Here is a 23,279-nt window from a genome sequence, read left to right on the forward strand (position 1 = left end):
CCTCTTGGCCTCACAGGGGTCTCACCCAAGAGAAAGAAGAAGCACGGTCACTCTCACAGGTCCTCGTCAAGATGCAACCAACAGAGAGACAGGAAACCCAAAGCCATGACAGCAAAGACAGGACATGGGGTTTCCACACAGTGACACCCCATGCAACGTGTCTCCTGGCCCCTGGAAGTCTTCTCCTCTTCCCTGGAGTTCCCGACCCCCACGCCAACTCATTCCATTGGCAACAGACCCTGTGGTGCTTGTGATGCAGGGAATGAAGGAATGCTCATCCCATAGGCAGACGGAGGAGAACGAATGACACATCTACCAGGAGTGACATCCTTGAGCCATCCTTTATTGACCTACATGACTTTAACACCCTCTGCTCTACCAGTGTGTAAGACTGTGTCTGCTTCCCTCCTGGCCCTCAGCCTGGCACTGGGCAGGAGCTCAACTTGTTAACATTTTTAATGGAAAATTGGTAAATATACACTGGGAAATTTCACCGAATATTTTGTACTTCTAGAGGGGAGGCAGCTTTGGTCCGTGCACTCCAACACTAATTCACGGGGGGAGGGCAAGTCTCATGGGAACCCCTTCCAACAAGGAGTAGATATCGAGGGGACAGCTATGGAACCCCACAAGCAGGGGGATCTTACAAAGTCTTTGGAAAATGCAATTTACAAACATAAGTCTATTCTGGTGCAAATCCATGCATAGCTTTTCCATAATATGCATTTTTCATGAACATCATGAAATCCAGCTTGCTCAGATTCTGTCCTGTCTCCAGGTCTCTCCTGGAAGAGGCCAGGTGGGCCCCGACTCACACTGGCTGGGTGTGTCTAGGACAAGATTTGCCCTTGGAATATACAAGACTATAACTTGATTATTAGAGGCAATATCTGGCAAGTGTGCTGTTTGTGGGTACAGCTCACTGACCCACATTTATCAGATACCAAAATTAAAGCAAGCAAGTTACATTTATCATTGAAAAGTCCCCATAAGGTGAATCAACAAGTCCGCTTTGAAAATCCAGTATGATTATAGCTAAGCAACAAGGGGCCACTTAACCTCTGAGGTCCCGAGTTCTTCTCCCATGACATGGGAACCCTGTCTTTGGAAACTGCCACCTGCTCCTGTCCTTAAACAAGCTGGGCTCCAATGGGAAGCTAGGATAGGCAAGGCTCCCAGTGGGAAACCGTGTGTACTTACTTTGGCAATACGAGAATCTGCACGAGAAAGATGCAGAAGAATATGAGACACGCACAAGTCACATAGTACTTGAATGCCGGCAGTGCAGTGGCTCGGTACTGAGGGAGAGAAAGGAAATCGTGAGCGACCGTTCTCTGAGACAGGAGCCCCTGCGCACATCCCTAACTTGCAGACTGCAGCAGAAGCAGGCTGTTCATCTCAGGCAGTGAGTGCTTCCTCCCTCCCAATGAACTGGGGAAGAGCGACTTCCAAAGACCACAATTTATGAGTGGAGCTGTTCAGAAAACCATTTCTATGTGATTGAGTCGCTCCAGCAAGGAGAGAGGCGCCGGCCCAGAGCGCTGAGCGAGTGACTTGAAGGACCCATGAATCCTGCTGGTGACCCAGTTCCCTTGTGAGTCTGATGTCTGCAATGATCTGGGGACAGAGAATGACTTCTCACGTCCTAACACTTTGTGGTTGAATAGTCTTGAGGATATGCAAGACATATTCATTGCCGTATTTTATTTTCTGTTTATGTTAATGTTATAGAAGTGTGGAATGTAGATACCAGACTGAAAAAGCCTGGGGCCTTTAATAGCTTTGCATGTTCAGAGCCCAGCTGACAGCGCCCGCCCTTCTTCTCCTTGCCCAGGGCAATCAGCAGGGCCTCTCACAGCTTCCCTTCCCACCAGAGTCTGTAAACTGATGGTGTTAGCTGTGTGTCTGGGACTGCTCTGGCTCGGCATAATCAAGAACATAAGGCAGACCGTACTCACCCGGGCCATGATGATCCCTCTTCCTTACAACCCTTACGATGTTCCAGGTATCCTAAATGCTTCCCGAGAACTAACTCATTTAATTTTCACCACTGCCCTGTGCTCAAGGCTGCAAGTGTGGGCCACAGGTAGGGCTGATTAACATTCTTGGAGAGACACAGTTAGCAGACTGGCAAACCAGGACTTTGAAGTGGCAGACTGGCACTGGACTCAAATTCCCAACCACAGGGCTCCTTTCCCTCTTAAAACAGGGTTTTACAAGGAAATTAAATTTTGTGACAATGCCATTGCAATCTCCTGAATAGTGTCGGGTTCATTAGCTACATTTGCATAGACTATTTCTGAGGTTATGGAGAAACGTATATATTTCTTGGATTTTAGTGCTGAACACAGAGTCTTTGCCTAGTCTGCTGGTTCCCCTTGGACATGTCTTACTGCCTTTTCCCCTTCCAGATGGTCTGGAGGGCAGGCTGAGCATAGGTGGATGCAAAGTGAGTTTAAATCTTGATGTGCTCCAAACTCTGCCTTAAAGTCAGCCTCCACGTGTGGGAAAAGGTTTGCAAAAGACACATTTTAAATGATGATCACCTTCTATTAGATTTTTTTTTTTTGGTGAATTTTGTGAGTTAACAACGAGGATAGTTAATATGCTGCTGAAATGGTGTATTAGCAGACGAGCTCACACGTGATTATTAAACATTCAATTACATTCTTATCTTCTAACGTCTTCAGAGCTTTCAGCAGATACGTGAGCTGGAATTTCATTTTGGTATTAACATGGCAAATGAAGCGAAAAGGATAACCTAACAGTTAAAAAATAAGTAGCCATCAGATTTGTTAAAGTTATTCAAGGATGGGGGTTGATAATTATTCATTAGCATCAATTTGGTCAACCGTGGCTAGTCTAAGTTCCTTTTTTTTTTAAAAGGTTTATTTATTTATTTGAAAGGCAGAGTTACAGAGAGGCAGAGGCAGAGGCAGAGGGAAAGAGAGAGTATAAGAGAGAGAGTGAGAGTGAGAGAGAGGTCTTCCATCTGCTGGTTCACTCCCCAAATGGCTGCAATGGCCAGACCTGAGCCAATCCAAAGCCAGGAGCCAGGAGCTTCCTCTGGGTCTCCCATGCAGGTTCAGGGAGACACTTGGGCCATCTTCCACTGCTTTCCCAGACCATAGCAGAGAGCTGGATAGGAAGTGGAGCAGCGGGGACTCAAACTGGTGTCTGCATGGGATGCCGGCACTGCAGGCAGTGGCTTTACCCGCTATTCCGCAGTGCGGGCTCCAAGTTCTTTCCTTAGAAGTATATGAGCCATACAGAAGTATTTTCCTTTTTTGGACACACCCCAGTGTTTTGCTTGCCCAATTTTGCTCACACTTGTCCGTAAATATTTCCCCGCAATCTGATGTGCAATTCGGGTACCTCAAACGCTTTCTCCCCACTGTTTACTGGATTTCCTTTGTTCCATGCTCAGAAAGTGAGTATCATTTGCATTCCATCCCTTACCCCGTCTGTTCTATTGTCATCCACTGTGTTCCCTGTGAAAGGACACACCAAGGTCATGTATGTATGTGTCTTCCACAGAGCAGCTCTAAGGTAAAGACTGCTCTCATCTTATGTTTGAATTCCTCACACAGCGTTGAGGTGAGTTCCAAATAAAATACGAATTGACTATATGAGAAAAAATAAAGAAGTATGTGACTGATCCTTTGATCAATGACACAAAGGAAAGTTTTGCTATAACTGTAAAACCCAGCCATGATGCAATTTGGGAGGAATTTTCATATTTGATATTTCCATTTAATATCCATGAAACAATGAACTGGATTTTCTCAACAGAATTTTAATACCAGTTCTGTAAATGCTTCCACTAATGTGATCACTTTCGTTCACACTAAGCCTGTAAATATCACTCAGTGATGGAAATTACTTCTAGGTTTTGTTCAATCTTTTAATCCTGATTTTGACCTTACTGTTTTATTTTCTAAAGAAATTTATTAATACATTAGATTCTCTGGGTCACAGCAAATGCATGGTAATTACTGACACAGTTTTTAATCAATTCTCATGTTAATGTGACATTAACATAAACAGAACAGATTCATGTAGTTCATAGAAACAATTCTAAGAATGTATTGATACTATTCTCCCTCTCATCCTCCCTTGTTAATTTTTGAGATAACATTTATAATTTATATTATAGTCAAGGACTTAATGTTCCACTAAATAAAGAATTTAGATCAACACAAAACAAGGCGAATGAAATAGACTTGACCTACAAGAAGTGCTGCCCTCTGTGCTATAATTAATTCATTTGACCAAATCTGTGTTGACTGACATGTAAGAACTAAAAATATGCTTCTTATTTGTGCCTGAAACAGCTCTTACTCTAGGAATTAGGATGTCAAACTATTTGGATGCAACAAAACATAAAAGTTTGGGTTTTCTATTGCAACTGAACAGGTAATGAACTTGAGATTCATGTTTTTGACAAAATACTAGAATTATGTATGTAAAGCTACTGTAAGGATTTTGTTTTCTTTTACAGGCTTTTCATATTGAGAATGCCACTTTGAGAAGGCCATATTTTTGCTTCTCTTTCTTTTATCCCCATATCTCAGACATCCTGAAGACATCACTTACTACCAGGAGTGCTAAGAATGGTGAGTGGCCAAAGATAGAAAGTTGCTAACAAGAAATATGCTCAAACAATATATGTATGGAAAAACAGGAAAAGCCAGGAAGATTTCTGATATACTTAGAGACACTTTAAATGTCACATGTAAAAAACATGAGCACGGTTTCATGAAGGAATTCAAAGCTACCATTTCACCAAAACCAACTGGTTTTGAACGAAAAAAAAAATTGCTTACTTCTTTTTCGAGTATTTTGTTATAGAAAAGCAGTGAGATTCTTTGGATATCTTCAGACTTGAGCCATTGCCTGGAAATAAAAAGGAGAGAGTCCATAAAATAAAACTTCAAATCAAACATCTGTAACTATTTTTTTTTAATGACTTGCATTCTCCTTGAGTATCATAAATCTTCTCAAATGGAGGTTTTTTTTAAATGTGAAATGTCAACGAACTGAATATGGAATCTGGAAATTGTTAGTAGGATCAGCAGATATTATGTTTCTTTTCACACACTGCCCTCCTTGGAAAATTCTATATTAAAAACCAACTGTCATGTCAATTTGAAACTCAAGTTATCCAAATTAAAAACTCAGGGATATAAGTCAGCAAAAGGACACAAAGACAAAAGGAATTGATTTCCCTGAAGTTTTGCTGAAGACACGTGGTAGTTTCACCCCTTGAAGGAATGGGTTTTTAGGAAACACCATGTTTCTTGGCTTCTAGCAAGCAATATGTTACACAAAGAACATTCAAACTTTAGAATGACTACAACTTCTGGGTGAGAAAACTGTGCTTCTTTTACACTTACTGAAAATGCTTTCAATGTCATTCTTTTATTTCTGGAAAGTAAAGTCATGTTTGAATACTGTTTTCAAAAATTGCTAGAACTACTTATACAATATGCCATTGGTTCAGAATACAAACATACAAACACATGCATAAGTGCATGTGTATCTCTCAGATGTTGAAAAGCAAGTAAAAACTAGGGATCCTTCCATGACAATCAACTTTTGTAATTCTATTTTAAGAAAGCAGTTGTAGACTGAGCAAGGGCATCAAGAGTAAATCTTTCACTGGAGAATGATACACTAACTGCAGAACTGTATTATTGTTCTGTTTTATGAGACTAGTTGGAAGAATCAAAGATGGTTTAATATGAAAAGGGTCAGAAAATAAAATCTAAGATAAATTATAACCGCATTTTTAACTGTTTACTTACCCAATTTTGAATAATGTAGGCAAATAACTCTCTGAAACCAGCTGTTTTCTTTATTGACAAAAGCATTTTAATTTAAAAATGCTCCTGATACTGTATGTAAGCTTGGAAATACAATAAGAGTGAGGGTTTCTAAAGCAGAAAGAAAGTCAGTCCCTCATTTACCACCAGGGTGCCCGTCTTCCCCGTCCGGGATCCGGCTGCCAGTGTCCTGCAGGCAGATGGACCGCTAGACCAGGACTTGCTGTCTTGGCATGTGCACAGCCCGGCATCCTGCTTTGTCAGCAGCAAGCACTGCCCTGGTGCTTGGAAATGACTGCCAGCCGCATCTCCCTTTCTGTGCAGCAGGTTCGGTGGGGCCGGCGGCTTCTCCACCGACGCAGTGGCTGACAGCTCTGCTTCATCTTACCCTGGCTCAGGATTCAGAAGACCCGTTCTTCCCACAGACTTAATCATCTCTAGGAATTCTCTGAGGCGGCCCCAGTTCCCACTACCGACCTCTGTCAAACTTGGCTTTACAAATGCGATTTGGACATCCAGAATAGGAGAGATCTGCATAGGGTGATAAGGTCAGGTAGGAAGCTGGGGAATTGGAAGTACAGAAAAACAGAAGCGGGAAATGTAGAAGGAGAGGAGGGGTTGTGTGTCCTTTGTTCATGGTCTCCTTACGGTTTTCCTAATTCAGCTTATTCTGTGGTCTAGAGAAAGTCATCCCTGAGCTATTCAATAAGTGATTCCCTGCCAACTTTAATAATAGTAATACTAACGCTAATACTACTAATAATGCTGCCAGTCTGAGGCCAAATAATGAGATCCTGAGTTGAGGCAGGGGACACAACTATGCTCACATCCTCACCCCAAATCATCCTAGGATACAGAATGCGAGTTCTTACAGCAAAGGTGACACTAACACAGAGGACCACTTCCCTATGGTCATGAACTGAGTGTGTGTGTGTGTGACCCCAAGTGAAGCCCTCACCCCAAGTGTGGCCTCTAAGGAAGTGATTAAGGTTAAATGAGGTCAAAATGGTAGGGCCCTGACCTGAAAGAACAAGTGCCCCGTCTGACGAGGAGCCAGGGAGCTCTGGGTGCACCGAGAAGCGAAAGAAGTGTGTGCTGGTATGTTTCATGGCAAGCACGTGCTGACGTCACTCATCTTTGTTACAAATGCTTGCTAAATGAATAAGTAAATGAATAGATGAGAATCTGCATACAAATTTTTGTTTTATGTCAACTGAAGAAAATAACTGAATGGCACATCAAGCCTGCACCCCAACCGAATCCTCAAGTGGAAATCCAAAGATCAGAAAACCATTTCAAAGAACAAAAGGAGTTAATGAGTAGGGCAGAACAAAATGTGATTGAAGCTAATTAAAAATATATGCATAAGAGCTTCTGCCGAAAGCGTTTTCTCTTTCTTTTTGAGTACAGCATCACATTTTTCTCAATTTGATTTCTGAAATGTGTTGGGAAAATTACAACATAAGCAGTGACACCAACATTAAATATTACTTCAGACAAAAACTACACCAAAACACAGAAGTATACACAAAGCATGTTGTTGAATACTGAATGACACAAATCAAATTCAAAAATAAGCAAACTCTGTGGTTATATTCATAATTCCATCAGCAAGAATGTTCTAGAAGGTGGGTAAAAAAAATCAGTTCAATAAGATAGGTGTCCTACATGAACACATGTTGAGGCTGACTTTAGAGACGAGTGTTCTTTTTCAATATTATTATTGTTGCTATTGGTGAAACTCAGTCAAGCAACAAGATCTCCTCTTTATTCTGATGGTGTGCTTTTTTCTGGAGGGACACAGAGTATTAGCTGCTATTTTCCCTGGTTGCATGAACATGTTCTTCCACCTACATGACAGGGAATCAGAGCCTCACCGGCTTAGCAGCAGGTAGGGCACAGGGAATCATTTGCTCCTTTGTGATGTGTTGAAGCCAGTTGTGGCTCAAGAGCTGAGGCTGCTCTCTACCACTGATTCTGGTGCCAGGCATAGCTGAGCATTCGCCCAGGTATGGTCTGTGGGTCTGAGTGCCCCAGGACAGCTGGGAGGGCTTGTCTCCTGGGAGCATCCTGAAGGCCCTCAGTAATGGACAACTCAATGTTTCAGTACATCTGAATTGCAACGCTTGCTCACCTGAGAGGCTTTTTTAAATTTTTTTTTATTTGACAGGCAGAGTTAGACAGTGAGACAGATAGAGAGAGAGAGAGACAGACAGACAGACAGACAGACAGGTCTTCCTGCCATTGGTTCACCCCCCAAATGGCTGATCTGAAGCCAGGAGCCAGGTGCTTCCTCCTGGTCTCCCATGCGGGTGCAGGGCCCAAGCACTTGGGCCATCCTCCACTGCCTTCCCGGGCCACAGCAGAGAGCTGGCCTGGAAGAGTAGCAACCGGGACTAGAACCCGGCACCCATATGGGATGCCGCACCACAGATGAAGGATTAACCAAGTGAGCCGTGGCGCCGGCCCGCACCTGAGATGCTTCATTGCGCAGATACACATGCACTTATACACACACACACACACACACACACACCCCTGTATATACTCATGTGATCCTCAGTGTTTTCATTATTCCAGAATAAATTCCTCCATGGAGCCCTCTACAACATGCACATGTTGTGCAAATCCATGTACTAACTGAGGTCCTGTAATTTAATTTTTGAGACAAAGAAATCTAGGAAAAGCATCATTTAATTATCAAGAGTCAACTTTCATGATAAAAAATTGGTCTCCATAAGAATTTTCTTTGAAGGCTTTTTGAATGGACTTGCTGGTGCTCGCTGTATCTCTACATTTACTGAGTGTCTAACAGGTACTAGGTACCACTAACAGGTACTAGGTACCACTAACAGGTACTAGGTACCGTGCTGAGTCATCTGCCTTCTGCTCTCCATGCATTCAGCTGTGACACGTGAACCTCTGGGGAATGTGAGGGCTGACGAGTGTCATCGTTCCACTTAGGATGTGAAAGCCACAGCTTGCTTTAAATTGTTTTTACCCTATTTCTCTTTGATGATTTAAAACTATCACAACAACTCTTGGCTTCACAGGCTTATTTTGCCCCACAAAGCATCAGTCTCCCTCCCATCGGTCAGTGAATTTCAATTCTACTGCTTTTCTGTAATTGAGACCCACGGGTGTGCCAACGTCCTCTGACTCTGTAGGGAAAGCATTCTTCACGGGTGGTGCCACATAACAGAACCCGAAGGCTTCCCCATATAGAATCCCTACTCATCTTTGTAAAATGTTACTGCTGAACGCTTTGTGCTACAGTTCTTTTGTCTCGATGATTACATATCATGCTTATCAGTGGCTGACTTGGGGAATAATTTCTATGCAGAGAATAATTTTAAAAAACAGATTAAAGAAATACTGTTAACAAAAGCTATTATGAGTGATAATTGAGGTGAAATCAATGAATTGCCTCAGCTAACTTGGCTTTGTCGTGATAAGTATTGCAGAGTCAGTGGTAAAACACCTTTGGAAAAATCTAACTTTATTTTTAAATAACAGGGTTTGAAACGAGATAAGTTTCAATGAAAAGACAACTCACTTTTGTGCATTGATTCCATCAATTGCTTGAATCATCCTTTCATTCAATTCTTCTTCAAACCTTTTCTTTTGTGACTTGGTTCTGTATTGAAAAAGAAATACGGGGTAAGAATATTAATACTAAAGTAAATATTCAGCCTTTGTTTCTGTGATGCCAGCACCTCTGTTTAATTCTGTTAATCAAGTAGCAGAAAAAGGAAACCGCAGCCTATGAGCCACCTTCCAGTCACTGCTCCACTCCGGAGACTGGCTGAATCGGTACGGGGAAGAGATGACCTCACCAACTACTCAGAGTGACGTGTGCCAGGCATTCAGAAGCCACATGGACAGATAAGTACTTGGCGCTTGAGATAAAAGAACCTCATTTTCTATGCGATGCAGCAGCCCCTGAGGTGCTGCCTTCCGAATGTTTATTTCATGACAGCACACACTGGCTCCAGAAATTCCCCTATAAAAATCCGGTGGTTGCCAAAACAGTCCTCCTTTTTTTTATTTTTTCATGTTTTTCTCTTGGTCAGTTTTCAAGAAATTACAGATCCTACCGTTTTACACGAGTTAGATCAAAGCTACTCGGCTGGGCTTAAATGTTCCAGAGATTTCAAGAGCAGTGCCTCATAGAAAACCCACTTACATTCGCAGAGTGCCTGACCTGGCCTTTAGCCATAACACAAGACGCTTTCTAGATAAATTTTGCCAAATAATAATAAGAGCTCCCCAAATTCATTTGAGAGTTCACAGGAGAGGGAAATAAAGGAGAAACAAAACCAGAACCTATTTTCAAGAACTAATAGCTACTGCAAAGATGGAAAGCACAGTCTGGCTTCCGCTGGCTGAGCACAGCAAGCAGGTGCCTCTGCCTCGACATGCGCAAGGATGCTGCGGGTTGGGACGGGTTAAATTACTAACTGAATAGGTCTTTTTCTTAAAATATTATATTTATTTATTTTGAAAGTTAGAGTTACAGTGAAGGAGGAGAGAGAGAGAGGCAGGGAGGGAGGGAGGGGGAGGGGGGAGAGAGAGGGAGGGAGGAGAGAGAGGATCTTCCATCCACTGGTTCACATCCCAGATGTCTGCAGGCTTCAATGACTGGGGCTAGGCCAGGCAGAAGCCAGGAGTCAGGAGCTCCATTTGGGCTGGCCATGTAGGTGCAAGGGCCCAAGCACTTGGGCCATCTTCCACCCCTTTCCCAGGTGAGATGGATCATAACTTGAACAGCCTGGACTCAAACTGGCACGCAGAATGAATGTCGGTGCAGGCAGTGGCTAAACCCACTGTGCCACAACGCTGGCCCAGCTTCCTTTTCTTTCTTTTTTAAATCTCCAAAAACTCTAAGAAGGAATAGTAAGATACCTTGAGGATTATAGTAAAAGTAATTCTTTAGTATGATGTACAGGCCTCAATCATCTGTTTAGGGCTAGCTTAGACAATGCCTCCATAGAGACTAATGGAATAAAGGGTGCATAAGTAAAGCCATTAAAGGCATCTCTGAATGATCTGAATTCAGTAACTATCTGAACAACACTTCTTAAAACATACGCATTTTTCTTGTCCCTGTGATCTTGTAACTTCTGCTATGGAGGTGATAAGGTGCTTTGGGGTTGACAATCCACCCAACTGGAGTTTTTGACTCCCTCTCCAGGATCTCACCTCTCTGACATTCAGCATTACTGGTATTCATTGCCTTAGGACACCTGCTGCTGGGCCCATCACTGGCCTTGCCCTCGCTCTCTGCCCCCACCCTTGCCACCCAGTTTGTCTCTACGCTCACATCCAAGCCCCTTCCTCACACCTGTCCCTCCACCATGCCTGTACTGTTATGTCTAATGAGGCATCGGGCAGGTCACACGATGCCAGCTCCCGGGCCAGCCTGGAGTCTCAGAGAGAACTGTGAGTCCAGGGTACAAAGCCAGGAAGTGTAAGGGAGGCCTGCACGAACCTGATCCAAAGGCATGAGGCTCTGAAGCCACAGAACACCAAATACTACAGCAGACAGCGGATGAACAGGAAAGTATCATTGTATTCTTGGAATTGTGTTGATGAAATTCATGAAACCTGTTCTCTATACATCAGTAAATACAAAAGTAATAATACTTCTTTAAAGAAGAATGAACATGGAAGAGGCCCTCAGTACTGCCAGCAGGACAGAAGAGCGGGCACAGTTCAGGCTTCCGAGTCTCAGAGCCTGGGAACAAATCCCAGCTCATCTCCGCCAGTCCAGTGACTGGGGATTCTGCCGACTGCTGTGCCTGTTCCTTCTCTGTGAGACAGTAATGGGAACAGCATCTACCTCATAGTGACGCTACAAGGCTGATCCTAGACTTTCTGTATACCTGTTACAGACAATAATAATAGCTCACTACCATGATCCTCCTGACTGCACCTGTCCCAGAAGACACTGGGTTTCCCTATGTGATTTCAACACAGTCTTGAAGCAGAATTGCAGGGCGAGGGGACAGATGACAGAGAGGTTGCAAATATGAAGCGAAGGGGCCAACGCTGTGGTGCAGTAGGCTAAGCCTCTGCCTGTGGCACCAGCATCTCATACGGGCACCGGTTTGAGTCTTGGCTGCTCCTCTTCTGATCCAACTCCCTGCTAATGGCCTGGGAAAGCAGTAGAGGATGGCCCAAGTGCTTGGGCCCCTGCACCCGCATGAGAGACCCAGAAGAAGCTCCTGGCTCCTGGCTTTGGCCTGGCTCAGCTCCGGTCATTGCAGCCATTTGGGGAGTGAACCAGTAGATGGAAGACCTCTCTCTCTCTCTCTTCCTCTGTCCATAACTCTACCTCTCAAATAATTAATAAATCTTTAAAAAGAAACACAAAGTGAAAAGAAGTTCCAGCTCAGACACACGCTAGTATCTTATTGGCCTTAAGGGTCATGCTTTCTCTGGTTATCTGAGAGTCGGCAATGTTTCCGTAACAGCTCAAGTTCCCTTTAATATGGTATATCCACTTAGAGTTTCAGAAATCTATGAGTCAGATCATGTGTCCTACATAAGGACTATAAGTGTGTATCTCAATGTCAGAATTTCAAACTTGGCACAAAATGACAACACATGAAGTCATATAGAAGAATTCTGGAATAACAGGCACTTTTTGGCAGGCAATGGTAAGTGTTTTTGCGGCTTTAACTTTCAGGCCTCAGGCCTCCATGAATTGTCCCAGTATTGTAACACTGGTTTGGTTAGTTCTGAAAGTGATGTTGCAGTAAAACTCGGAGCCCCAGAGATAGCGGAACGTGGGGCAGAAAAGTGATCTTGCAGCGGATGGCGACAGGACCGCACGTGGACACCGTGAGAAGCGTTTGCCGTCTCTGAGCAGAGCCGGCAGCCCCGCACTTCCTCATGGGAAGGCTGCACTCAGTGTGACCTATCGTTAGGATTCAATCCAGAAGTGCAGTGTTAAGCAACATACCCATCTTGAGGCAATTCAATTTTTTACTACACATTAATATTAAGAAAGTCATTTTAAGAGCACGATTTAACATTCTAAAGGGACTACCAGGTGGTTTTTTCCCTTTGCCGGCTCATAATTCTAATAACAAGGCACTAATAATCCTATTTTTAGAAGCTGAAAGCAATTTAATAGAGCTTTTTCATAAGTCGCTGCTCTTTTGGAAGTAGCCTTCGAAACAACGATAATTGATGATAATTACTTTCAGAAGTAGATAAAAAGCAATAAGTCTTTAAAAATTAGATAGTCAAAAATATACCATACCTTAAGGTGCGATTCTGAAAATTATGCTGACCCATTGGCACATCCTGTATTAAAAAAAAGTTCATTAGTTGTCAAATTTATTTCATGAATAATGTTCCAATGATAATTATATAAAACACATTTCTTTTTTCATTATGAAAAAATATCATTCAGATAACAAGTAACTACCTACATGAAGAAAGGGAACTTAAAAGTGTAAATGAGAATCAAGATTAAAACCTGTTTGTAAACAGAATGTTGAGGTAATTGTGGGGAGCAACTCGGACTAGACTAAGTTACTGGAATTAAGACTTATTCTATGCATCTGCTCTCCCACAATATGGCGCTGGGAGAGGAGGCAACAGCTTCTACCCAGCTGCCTCCAGTTCAACCAATAAACTGTAGGACCTGCTCCTGATTGGAGGAGAGCAGCGTACTCGGCGTGTGGGTAGCAGAGTTGGGATTGGTAGAAGAGGACTATAAAGGAGGAGAGAGACAACATGCACCAGGAAAATCTATCTGAAGGAACACCTGTGCAGCCCCCGAGAGAGCCGGCCGGTGGTGTGCCGCTCCCCCGCGGAAGTGGGGAAAGTGGCAGGGGGAACCGCCCTTCCACGGAGGACTCCTGAACTGTAGCCAACCCGGGAAGAACCAGCAGCAAACCCGGGGAGGGCCGAGCAGACAAAAGAACAACGCAGGGTCCTGTGTCGTTCCTCCGCGAAGACGGGGAGTGACAGTAATCTATAGACTCTAGATATTGGAAGCTTCAGGATTATTGTCTGGATTTTAAAAACTTACATCCTGATCTCTGAAGATTTGATTTTAAACAGTGGCCTGCAGAGGACTAAGCTACCTTTGGTAACTTAGGCTCATTTCAAAATGGTCTTTAGGGGCCATCGCTGTGGCGCAGTGGGTTAATGCCCTTGCCTGAAGTGCAGGCATGCCATATGGGCGCTGGTTCAAGACCCAGCTGCTTCACTTCCGATCCAGCTCTCTGCTCTGGCCTGGGAAAGCAGTGGATGATGGCCCAAGTCCTTGGGCCTCTGCATCTGCATGGGAGACCCGTGGGAAACTCCTGGGCACCTGGCTTCAGATGGGCGCAGCTCCGCCTGTTGTGGCCATCTGGGGAGTGAACCATTGGATGGAAGACCTCTCTCTCTGTCTCTCTGCCTCTTCTCTCTCTGTGCAACTCTTTCAAATAAATAAATAAATCTTAAAAAAAAAAAAAAACAAGAAAATGTCTTTAGGATAGATGGTTATCTAAAAATGCCTTAAAACATACACAAGACCACAAACATTACAGGCGATCCTTTTCATAGAAGTCACACAGCATTGGTTGAATGTGTGGAATCACAAACCTCTGGGCAAGAAGGAAGAAATCAACCTGTGAGTGCTGCTAGAAAATTGGACGGGAGGCACTATTTTTGGTTTACCATTGGAGAACCGATTGCCAAATAAGAGACACAGAAAATAAGGTCCAGTTTTATACAATTGTGATGAGAATGGAAATAATGGTGGAGCCAGCGCCATGGCTCAATAGGCTAATGCTCCGCCTGTGGCACCGGCACACCGGCTTCTAGTCCCGGTTGGGGTGCCAGATTCTGTCCCAGTTGCCCCACTTCCAGGCCAGCTCTCTGCTGTGGCCAGGGAGTGCAGTGGAGGATGGCCCAAGTGCTTGGGCCCTGCACCCATGGGAGACCAGGAGAAGTACCTGGCTCCTGGCTTTGGATCAGCGCGGTGTGCCGGCCACAGCAGCCATTGGAGGGTGAACCAACGGCAAAAGGAAGACCTTTCTCTCTGTCTCTCTCTCTCACTGTCCACTCTGCCTGTCAAAAAAAAAAAAAAAAAAAAAAAAAAGAATGGTGCAGCAAAGTGGCTCCCAAAAACCTTCCACTTGCTGCTTTGATCTCCAAGGTTAGATTAGGAAATGTATTTAGCCTAGGGAAAGTTAAGGCATTAAAAAAAAAAAAGTAATTGAACTCCAGGTTTCATTATGTAAGGTAAAATAATGCATTATTCAAGAGCTCCATCAATGTTGAATGAAGACTCCATGGAGTTCTGCCTAAGGGATCAGATAAAAGAAATAACTTCTGGCAGTGACAATTGCTGGACTCTGGAATATATCAGTAAGAATTACAATGGGGCTTTCTGAAAGTGAGTAAAAGACGCAGCTAAGTAAAAATAGCAGGGACTTAATGTGCTAACCGAAGCCTGGGGGATTTCCTAGGATATCTATACACTGCTACTAAGGCAGTACAAGCCGGGGCTTTCAAACTGTGACAGGTGAACCTACACAGTCGAGAAAGCCAAGCTTGTGCAGGCAGTGTTCCGATTTCCATGAACCACTTCCCGAGAAAGGGAACGCTAAACTCTGCTTCCAACTCTGTCTTGAATGAGGCCTCTTCACTAGCACACAGCAAGAAATTACAGACAGACTGAAGTCATTCCTGCGGTCCCTTGCTCAGATAATAAGTGAGGTGTTCACTCCTAAGTCTTGGGACGACAAAGACGGATGAGAAAGAAATGATCACCACAGCAACATGCCTGGAAAGAATTCGCTCTACCCCCCACCCCCACCCTCAAACTTGTTCTGGCAGCGTCTCCCTTGTAGACTATCTGATGGGTCTTACTCTTCTGATCACCTTCGTTTTTTAGTTGATAAACTATCAAGGAAGCTAGGAGAAGAATGCAACTGAGCCAAAACAGGGATGCTGAGCCTCTAGCTACCTGGCATGGCGTGCCACTGTAAGACCTGGTGGGGTAGGAGGCTCAGGGAGACTGGAAAATTCTCTCACCTGACAACCTGGCTTGCATCTAATCATAAGCAAATAAGAAGTTTGTAGTGTTACATTCTGTTTTCAATTTAAACTGCATTTCTAATATAGATAATGCCGTTATGCATCAAGCCTGACTTAGAGACAGCTTAAAAATCTAGTGGTGTTGCTTAGTGCTTAACTCTACTTTTCCTTCCTCCTGTGGGTCTTCCTACTGTCCATCTCTCTTTTGCCATCATATTGCATATGTCCCTATGTAAGGAGCTTCAGTACTGTACCATCAACTGGAAGTCATTGAGGTAAACAAGAAAACACAGCAGAGTGTACAGACACTGCTGTGGACAACCTGAATCTCTATGCAATGAGACAGTCTTGATGCTTCTCAGACTCCAGGGACATTGTGGCTTTATCTGTCTTTCTACTAATCTGCTCAGGGACTCTACTTCATGATGGAAAAAGAAAAATCTCAATTAAAAACAGTTCACTTGTATTCAGTTACTACTACCAGTTGTAAAGAACACTGTCTTGGAGTATAATAGTATAATGCAAAATAATTCCACGTTAGAATCCCTAGCACTTGGGCCTGGAGCTCAGCTCCAAGACAGAGGATGGCATGCTTGCTCCACTGCTGAGACTTATATTGGCTGGAGATGCCCAGCCTTGTGCTTGGGGAACCAGGCCTGGGGTGGGCATACCGTGGTGCTGATCTTGCCATTCTCGGTGGTCATGCTGTCTCTGTGATGCAGGTGCGCAAAGGGCTTGGCTGCACCCCAGGACTCCAGGTACCGGGTCATGCGCACAGACGCCCTCATCTTGGCTCCATCGAGGGTGTGGCGAGGTCTGAAGAGATGGGGACTCCGCCGCTCTCCCTTGGAGTAAGAAACAAGATATCACATGCACCTGGTGTCCCATAGCTCCCCGCCTCTCCCCTGCTGCCCCAGCCATACTTTATCGAGTCCACTCCTCTTCACCCACTCTACCCACATTCTCTGGTCCTTCTTATTTCCGTGTGAATGGGGAATAATCAATGGAATCAAATTTAAATGGAAGTGAAACTTGGGGAAAAAGATCAGCAATATGAATGAATATTTTTCTAAGGAAAATTCTGAAACAGAATATGCTGCTTTGTCTTAACTTTTTCTCGATGCAGTGTTTTCCTAAAGCAATAGCTGGACTGGGGGTGTCTCGAATGCTAAGTAGCCTCACAGTCCGTGTTTGGGTGTTCTTGGCCTGAAGATAATGTTCTTTGTGCTATTTCCCATCATGCCAAGTTCTTGCTGCTTGTCACACATCTGTCCTGATCCATGGTCAAGCTAGGTGGAAGTTTGCCTGCAAAGGTGAGACTTGGGTTTTGGGGCTACGACCGTGAGTAAATGTGTATAAACTTCAGCCTGTTGATTTTGTGATATTGGTTTTCACACTTCAGAGATCTTTCTTGCTGATATTTACACCATTTAGCTGCTGTGTGATAAAATCCATTTGGCAAGAATTTGAGAAGAGGTAAAGAACTGAGCGCTCTAAGCCCCTTGATCTGGCCTAACCTGTGATATGAACAGAGTAAGAGATGGCGCCACACTGTCTACGTGGGTTGCACAGGCTCCAGGTGAGGGGAGGTGTTTACTGTGTGGAAGTCACACGTGTCTGTGCAAACCCACAGTTTCTTACAAATGCAAATGTGAAGCTTACTAGCCAATCTTTAAAACATTCCCTTTTCACCTTGCCTCATATTTTCATTATTTTTCATCTTGATAGATTTTTAACTTCTGAAGGACTGAGCAAAATCTTTCCTCCTTATTTAATTTATGTGGTGCTCACTGACATTCTGTCAGAAGCAGCAACGACTAATACATACAGTACTGTGGACTAACATGTATATGGACCAGCATCAACTAACACGTATACAGATTGTCACGTGCACTTGTAGAGTGAATGACATATAAATGGATATTAATTAACGTGCATACAGATTAACATATACATTAAGATGGACTAACATGAACACTGCCATTTACCAGCACATATACTGCCTGGCATCGGTCAACACGTACAGTGATTGTGGGGAGCAACTCGGACTAGACTAAGTTACTGGAATTAAGACTTATTCTATGCATCTGCTCTCCCACAATATGGCGCTGGGAGAGGAGGCAACAGCTTCTACCCAGCTGCCTCTCACCAACTTGACAAGCTGCAGGAGCTGCTCCTGATTGGAGGAGAGCAGCGTACTCGGCGTGTGGGTAGCAGAGTTGGGATTGGCGGAGGAGGACTATAAAGGAGGAGAGAGACAACATGCACTGGGAACATCTAAGGGGAACATCTATCTGAAGGAACACCTGTGCAGCCCCCGAGAGAGCCGGCCGGCGCTGTGCCGCTCCCCCGTGGAAGTGGGGAATGTGGCAGGGGGAACCGCCCTTCCACAGAGGTGGAAGGGACGGTAGCCAACCCGGGAAGAACCAGCAGCAAACCCGGGGAGGGCCGAGCAGACGAAAGAACAGCGCAGGGTCCTGTGTCATTCCTCCACGAAGACGGGGAGCGACATAATGGTGCCGTGACTCGGATAGGAAGCCTAGGCAGGGCTTAGTGTCGTTCCTCCATGAAGAGGGGGAGCGACAGTGATTAACATGTAAATGATTAACACTGACTAACACCTACACAGATACTGACAGATATGCTGACTGATATCCCCTGATGTATACTGACTGACATTGACTAACATGTACTCTGACGTGAACTAACATGTACAGTGACTGACACAATCAACATGGGCTCCAATACTAACATGTACACAGGTCGACATGGGCACCAACACTAACATGTACACAGGTACTCAACTAATGTACACTAATACTGACTCAAAGGTACACTAGCAGCAGCTAACATATCTGGGGAATAACCTTGATTAACATGTATGCTAGTAGCAGCTGGTACACATGCCAAATATATCAATCAACATATAGACTAACATTGACATTGTACACTGACAAATCAGACTGACTCCCAGGTACACTAACATTAACTAGGACATATGATGATCCAGACCAGAAACTTGTATCACTATGGCAAGCAACACATTTCAACTGCTTGATAAAGATTTCAGTTCATCATTGCAAAAAGATCTTCCCTTATTAAGCCACCATATGCATTTAAAGTCATTTCAGAGCACAGACTAGGCAAGAATTACACAGATTCCTGACTAAAAATACTTATCTCCATCAGTAATTTGCCTCTCCCTGCCTCTTAATCACAGAAATAACAGGCTAATCACAATTAGGATGATTTTACAACGACTCTGACCTTTGGGTTGATGACGAAGTAGGTTTTCACCAGGTGCTGTTTCAAATATGGGTCCCTGATGTCACCATCTCCCTCCTCCACCTTGTAGGCGCCATTCAGGTGCTCCAGGGTGACTGAAGAAATGTGGACACGTCTGAAATTCCATTTTAAAATGACAGTCAAGACACAACAGGAGGACACGAAGAAAGATGTTTTATTTGTTTTCAATTTCAGAAATAATTTATGTCCCCAATGAAGGAAACTCCACTTGTTCTTGGGAAAACTGACCACAGTTAACATTTACATTTTAGGGACCACTGCTTTGAAAGATGTTCCTGGGGGTCATGAGCTACTGATGTTTGCAGCTGCTCTGCACTCGCAGAAACCAGCATGACAGGTGGGGATTACGACAGCAAAGAAAATTCAGTCACACAGAAGATTTGCATGTGAGGGTAACATATGTCCAGGGCATTTTAGGAAATAGGCTGATGTCGATAAAAACATGGATTTTCTTTCTTAAAGCTTGTGTGTGTGTGTGTGTGTCTACAAATAACAGCATTTGCATCAAGATTCTCCTGTCTGAATTCTAACCAAAGATTCATGCTACAGTGGCTCACTGTAATGGTACTTGTTACCAGACATCGTATCTCATATCTCCATTGATGCCCAAAGCAGCTTAGACACAGGTCTCTACTGATAATGTTTACAAGCCAAAGTCTATAATTTAGCATCTCACAGCCACAGTCTTGACTGTGGGTCAAAGGGTGGTAGAATCTGGACTTGAGAGTTTGTGTCTATCTGAGTAATGTATGAGGCCACATGCGTGAGTAACATATCAAGAGGTAACAAAGTCTTCACAAACTGAGAAGTCAGTCATTTGTTGTCAAACTGTGCTGCCAGACTAGAGAGAACTCCAGTGTTCAGCCTTACCCAGGGACTCCGCCAGCCTCCATGTGATTGGCCAAGGTGACATCATGTGACCACACGTCGTACTGCCATTTCTGCAGACCAATCACGCCACACAGCACGTTCCCAGAATGCACTCCCACACGCATGTTGATGTCAACTCCAGTGGCATCCCTGACTTTCCTAAATAGAAGAGAAATGGCATCACACTCCAGTGACATCCTCTCCCTTCCTTAAACTCTGGCTCATTTCCATGGTATTTTATCATTCAGAGTTCTCAGACTATGGGAAACCTGCCATGAATTCCTGCAGTGGCAGAAGATCTCTGCATTGAACCAAGAGAAAAGGCTTTTCCTTCCTCTCCCTACCAGATTAGACCACAAACTGCAGCTGTGGCTTGCACAGCCACAAGGTGGTGGACCGCAGTGACAGCATTTTGGCTTTTGGTTTCATTTTTGCAACTAAGACACATCAAGTCACTTGTTTTACATTTTCCAACCAGAATCACATGACATTGTTTTATAATGTCAGAAAATTATTGAGCTTGGATGCCACTTATAATTAGTGCTCATACAGTGTCTGTCCTCAAGGAAAATATTCTGCTAATAAAAGAACAATACAGCTTATTTGTGAGTTTAAAAATGACTTCAGCTTGAATAAGGATTAAAAATAATCATGAGATTAAAGCTTTTAAATTGTGCAAATTATTAAAAACTAAGGAGAAAATGCTTGTTTAAAAGTTTTAATAATGCATGAGGCATCATGAAAAAGAAGTTAATTAAAAATTATTTTAGGATCCTATTGTCAATTCATTAATAGGAACAAATAAAGAACTCCAATGAAGGGAAAAATGGAAATGTTTGGTAATGCTTATTTATTTCTGCCAGAAAAATACATTCATCAATTAAAGTGCTACTGCAAAAAGAAGTATACAGGAAGATGACCCTAGTTATAGGGAGAGATTTACTCCAAGAAAAAAGTATAGGAAAATGTATAGAAAAACACTGAGAGGCTGTAGAGACAGTAAAGACGACGAGACCATCAGATGCGAACTGGAATCAAAGGAATCATTAACATCCCTGAACGGCACAGGTGCATATGTCATGCTTAAATGATAAAATGCTATCATTTGGGGCATGCCAAAATGATGAAAATAAATAGATTCATGATGTCAAAGTAAACGTCATCCAAAAAATGGCATTCCTTTACTAAGTTAAAAAATGAAAATCCCCATCTTTTGGTCCAAGAAATGGAAACCCAAATGCTTGCTTGTTCATATTAGAACAAGAATAAAGAATTCTTTGAACTTGCTGAAGTGCCCCTTCCGTCACGGGCTTTATTGGGAGTCTGACACAACAACGTGTATGCTGACTACCTTATCCACCAAACTTAAACAGGTGATGTGCAACAGGAAGAATGTGGATCCTTCAGTTAGTGAGAGGAGCTCACTGGGCCATGGTCTACTCTGAAGGTAAGTTTCAGAATGAGCAGTCTGCCAATACTGCTGGGATTCCAGACGTCTAAGACAGTCATGTGTCAACAGTGAGTATAGAAAGAAAATATAGCATTTCCACACAATGCAATATATTATTCTATCATGAAAGGAGTGGGGACTGACATGCCACAACATTAATGAGACCTAAAAACATTAATGTGAAGTGGAAGAAATCAAACTCAAAAGTACGGTCACTGTAGGACTTAACTGACACGAAATATCTCGGACAAGCAAATTCACGGGGGGCAGAAAGTACAGAAGAGATTACCAAGGGCTCGGGAGTAGGTGAATGGGACACAGTTTCTGCTTTGGTGATGAAAAGGCCCTTGAAATGGATGGTGGTGATGGTTGTATAGCATTTTGATACTTAGTGTCAGAAGAATGGTTAAGAGGGTAATCTTTGTTTTATGTGTATTTTACCCCAATAGAAAATGTAACAGAAAAGATACTTCTGATGAAGGTGTGACAGGCCAGTTAATAGAAGGTAAGGATTCTCTCCCCTACAAGTTCTTCAACATGTTGGAGTAACTTAGACATAATGGAACAGGAAACTAGAGGATTCCAAAGCGGAAACCAAACTTCAGTAAAAGAGCAGATTGTTCAATCCGGTTGATAAACATAATTTTTTCATAAAATCTTCCCCAAACATATTTGAAAAGGGAAATCAAGAAAAATGCTTCATTCCAATAGAACCCATTTCACCTCCTGTTTGCAATCAACATCCAGGCTGACTCCTGGGAGCAGGTAATAAATATGAGACATCTATTCGTTCTGCTGATTGCACTCATTTATATCTAGCCCTGTAGATTCATGGGTAGTTACTTACCTGTGGGGGACAAAATCACAGAAATATTTCTCATTTACCAGAGGAGATAAATTATTTATTTATGGGAAGAAGCGAGGAGAACGCCATTGTTTCCACGCCCTGCACCTCCTGTAATGGAAATGCACCTTGCTGCCTACCTTTCCCATCTCAACCTTCTCATGGGTTTCTCTTCATCCCCCTCCCTTTCCTAAGTGGCCCTGTCACAGCCCACAGTAACTTCCCGCTGGCCTAGTGGACGGAAACATGCAGGTCTCTCTGACGCATCGGGAGACCTCAGCCTCACTGGCCTCGGGTGGGCGGTCACATGACTCTTCCCTGCACAGTGTCGGGAAAGCCTCTGTCAACCCTCTGAACACTTCCACGGGCGACCCACACACTCATGGGCAAGACTAGCATCAGCACTTGCTGTCCCCCCACTGCAGCCCTTAGTATTGCAGTCCTGAGACAGGGAATTGGAACACCAAGTGCATAACTCCAACCCTCTTTACATGGAAAAACAATACGTGGAGAAGGCAAAAATCACTTGACCAAAACACTCAAAAAACTCAGTCAACCGAAATCTTCCAATCATGCAATCAGCAAACAAAAGGTTCTTATCATTTATGACAAGGTTCTGGTAGCATTCTGATACTCATAATAAAAATCACCTTTTAACCTTAGGCCTTTATCCTGGACCTATCCACAGTAATGATATCATTTTGTAAATGTAGATTTTTCTCTAGAATCACAAGGAAAAACACATACAGAGCCAATGCAGAAACACATCATAGATGCAATTTGAAACTACATTAGCAGAGCTGAGCATTTTCGATTACATGAAATAACTTTGCATCAAATTTTTATATTAACTACAAACTGGTGGTTAACAAAAACTCCTGAAACATATGTGTAGTCCTGTTTGTTAGAAATCAGAGAGCTCTTACAAGCACAGAAT

The 23,279-nt window shown here is 43.4% G+C and overlaps 1 protein-coding gene across 2 annotated transcripts in view; it reads right to left on the minus strand.

Moving 5' to 3' along the window:
• The window catches only part of ADCY2 (adenylate cyclase 2), a 410,822-nt gene that overhangs the window by 81,074 nt on the left and 306,469 nt on the right, over positions 1-23,279 (minus strand). For both annotated transcript variants that reach the window (XM_051853662.2, XM_051853663.2), the window contains 7 exons: positions 20,049-20,207; positions 19,140-19,272; positions 16,544-16,717; positions 13,096-13,139; positions 9,382-9,462; positions 4,827-4,896; positions 1,201-1,298 (listed from right to left, as the gene is read on the minus strand). In XM_051853662.2, coding sequence (XP_051709622.1) covers positions 1,201-1,298; positions 4,827-4,896; positions 9,382-9,462; positions 13,096-13,139; positions 16,544-16,717; positions 19,140-19,272; positions 20,049-20,207 — 759 coding nt within the window. The remainder of the gene's footprint in view (positions 1-1,200; positions 1,299-4,826; positions 4,897-9,381; positions 9,463-13,095; positions 13,140-16,543; positions 16,718-19,139; positions 19,273-20,048; positions 20,208-23,279) is intronic.

This window comes from Oryctolagus cuniculus, chromosome 14 (assembly GCF_964237555.1).
Source record: "Oryctolagus cuniculus chromosome 14, mOryCun1.1, whole genome shotgun sequence".
NCBI classification, from domain to species: domain Eukaryota; kingdom Metazoa; phylum Chordata; class Mammalia; order Lagomorpha; family Leporidae; genus Oryctolagus; species Oryctolagus cuniculus.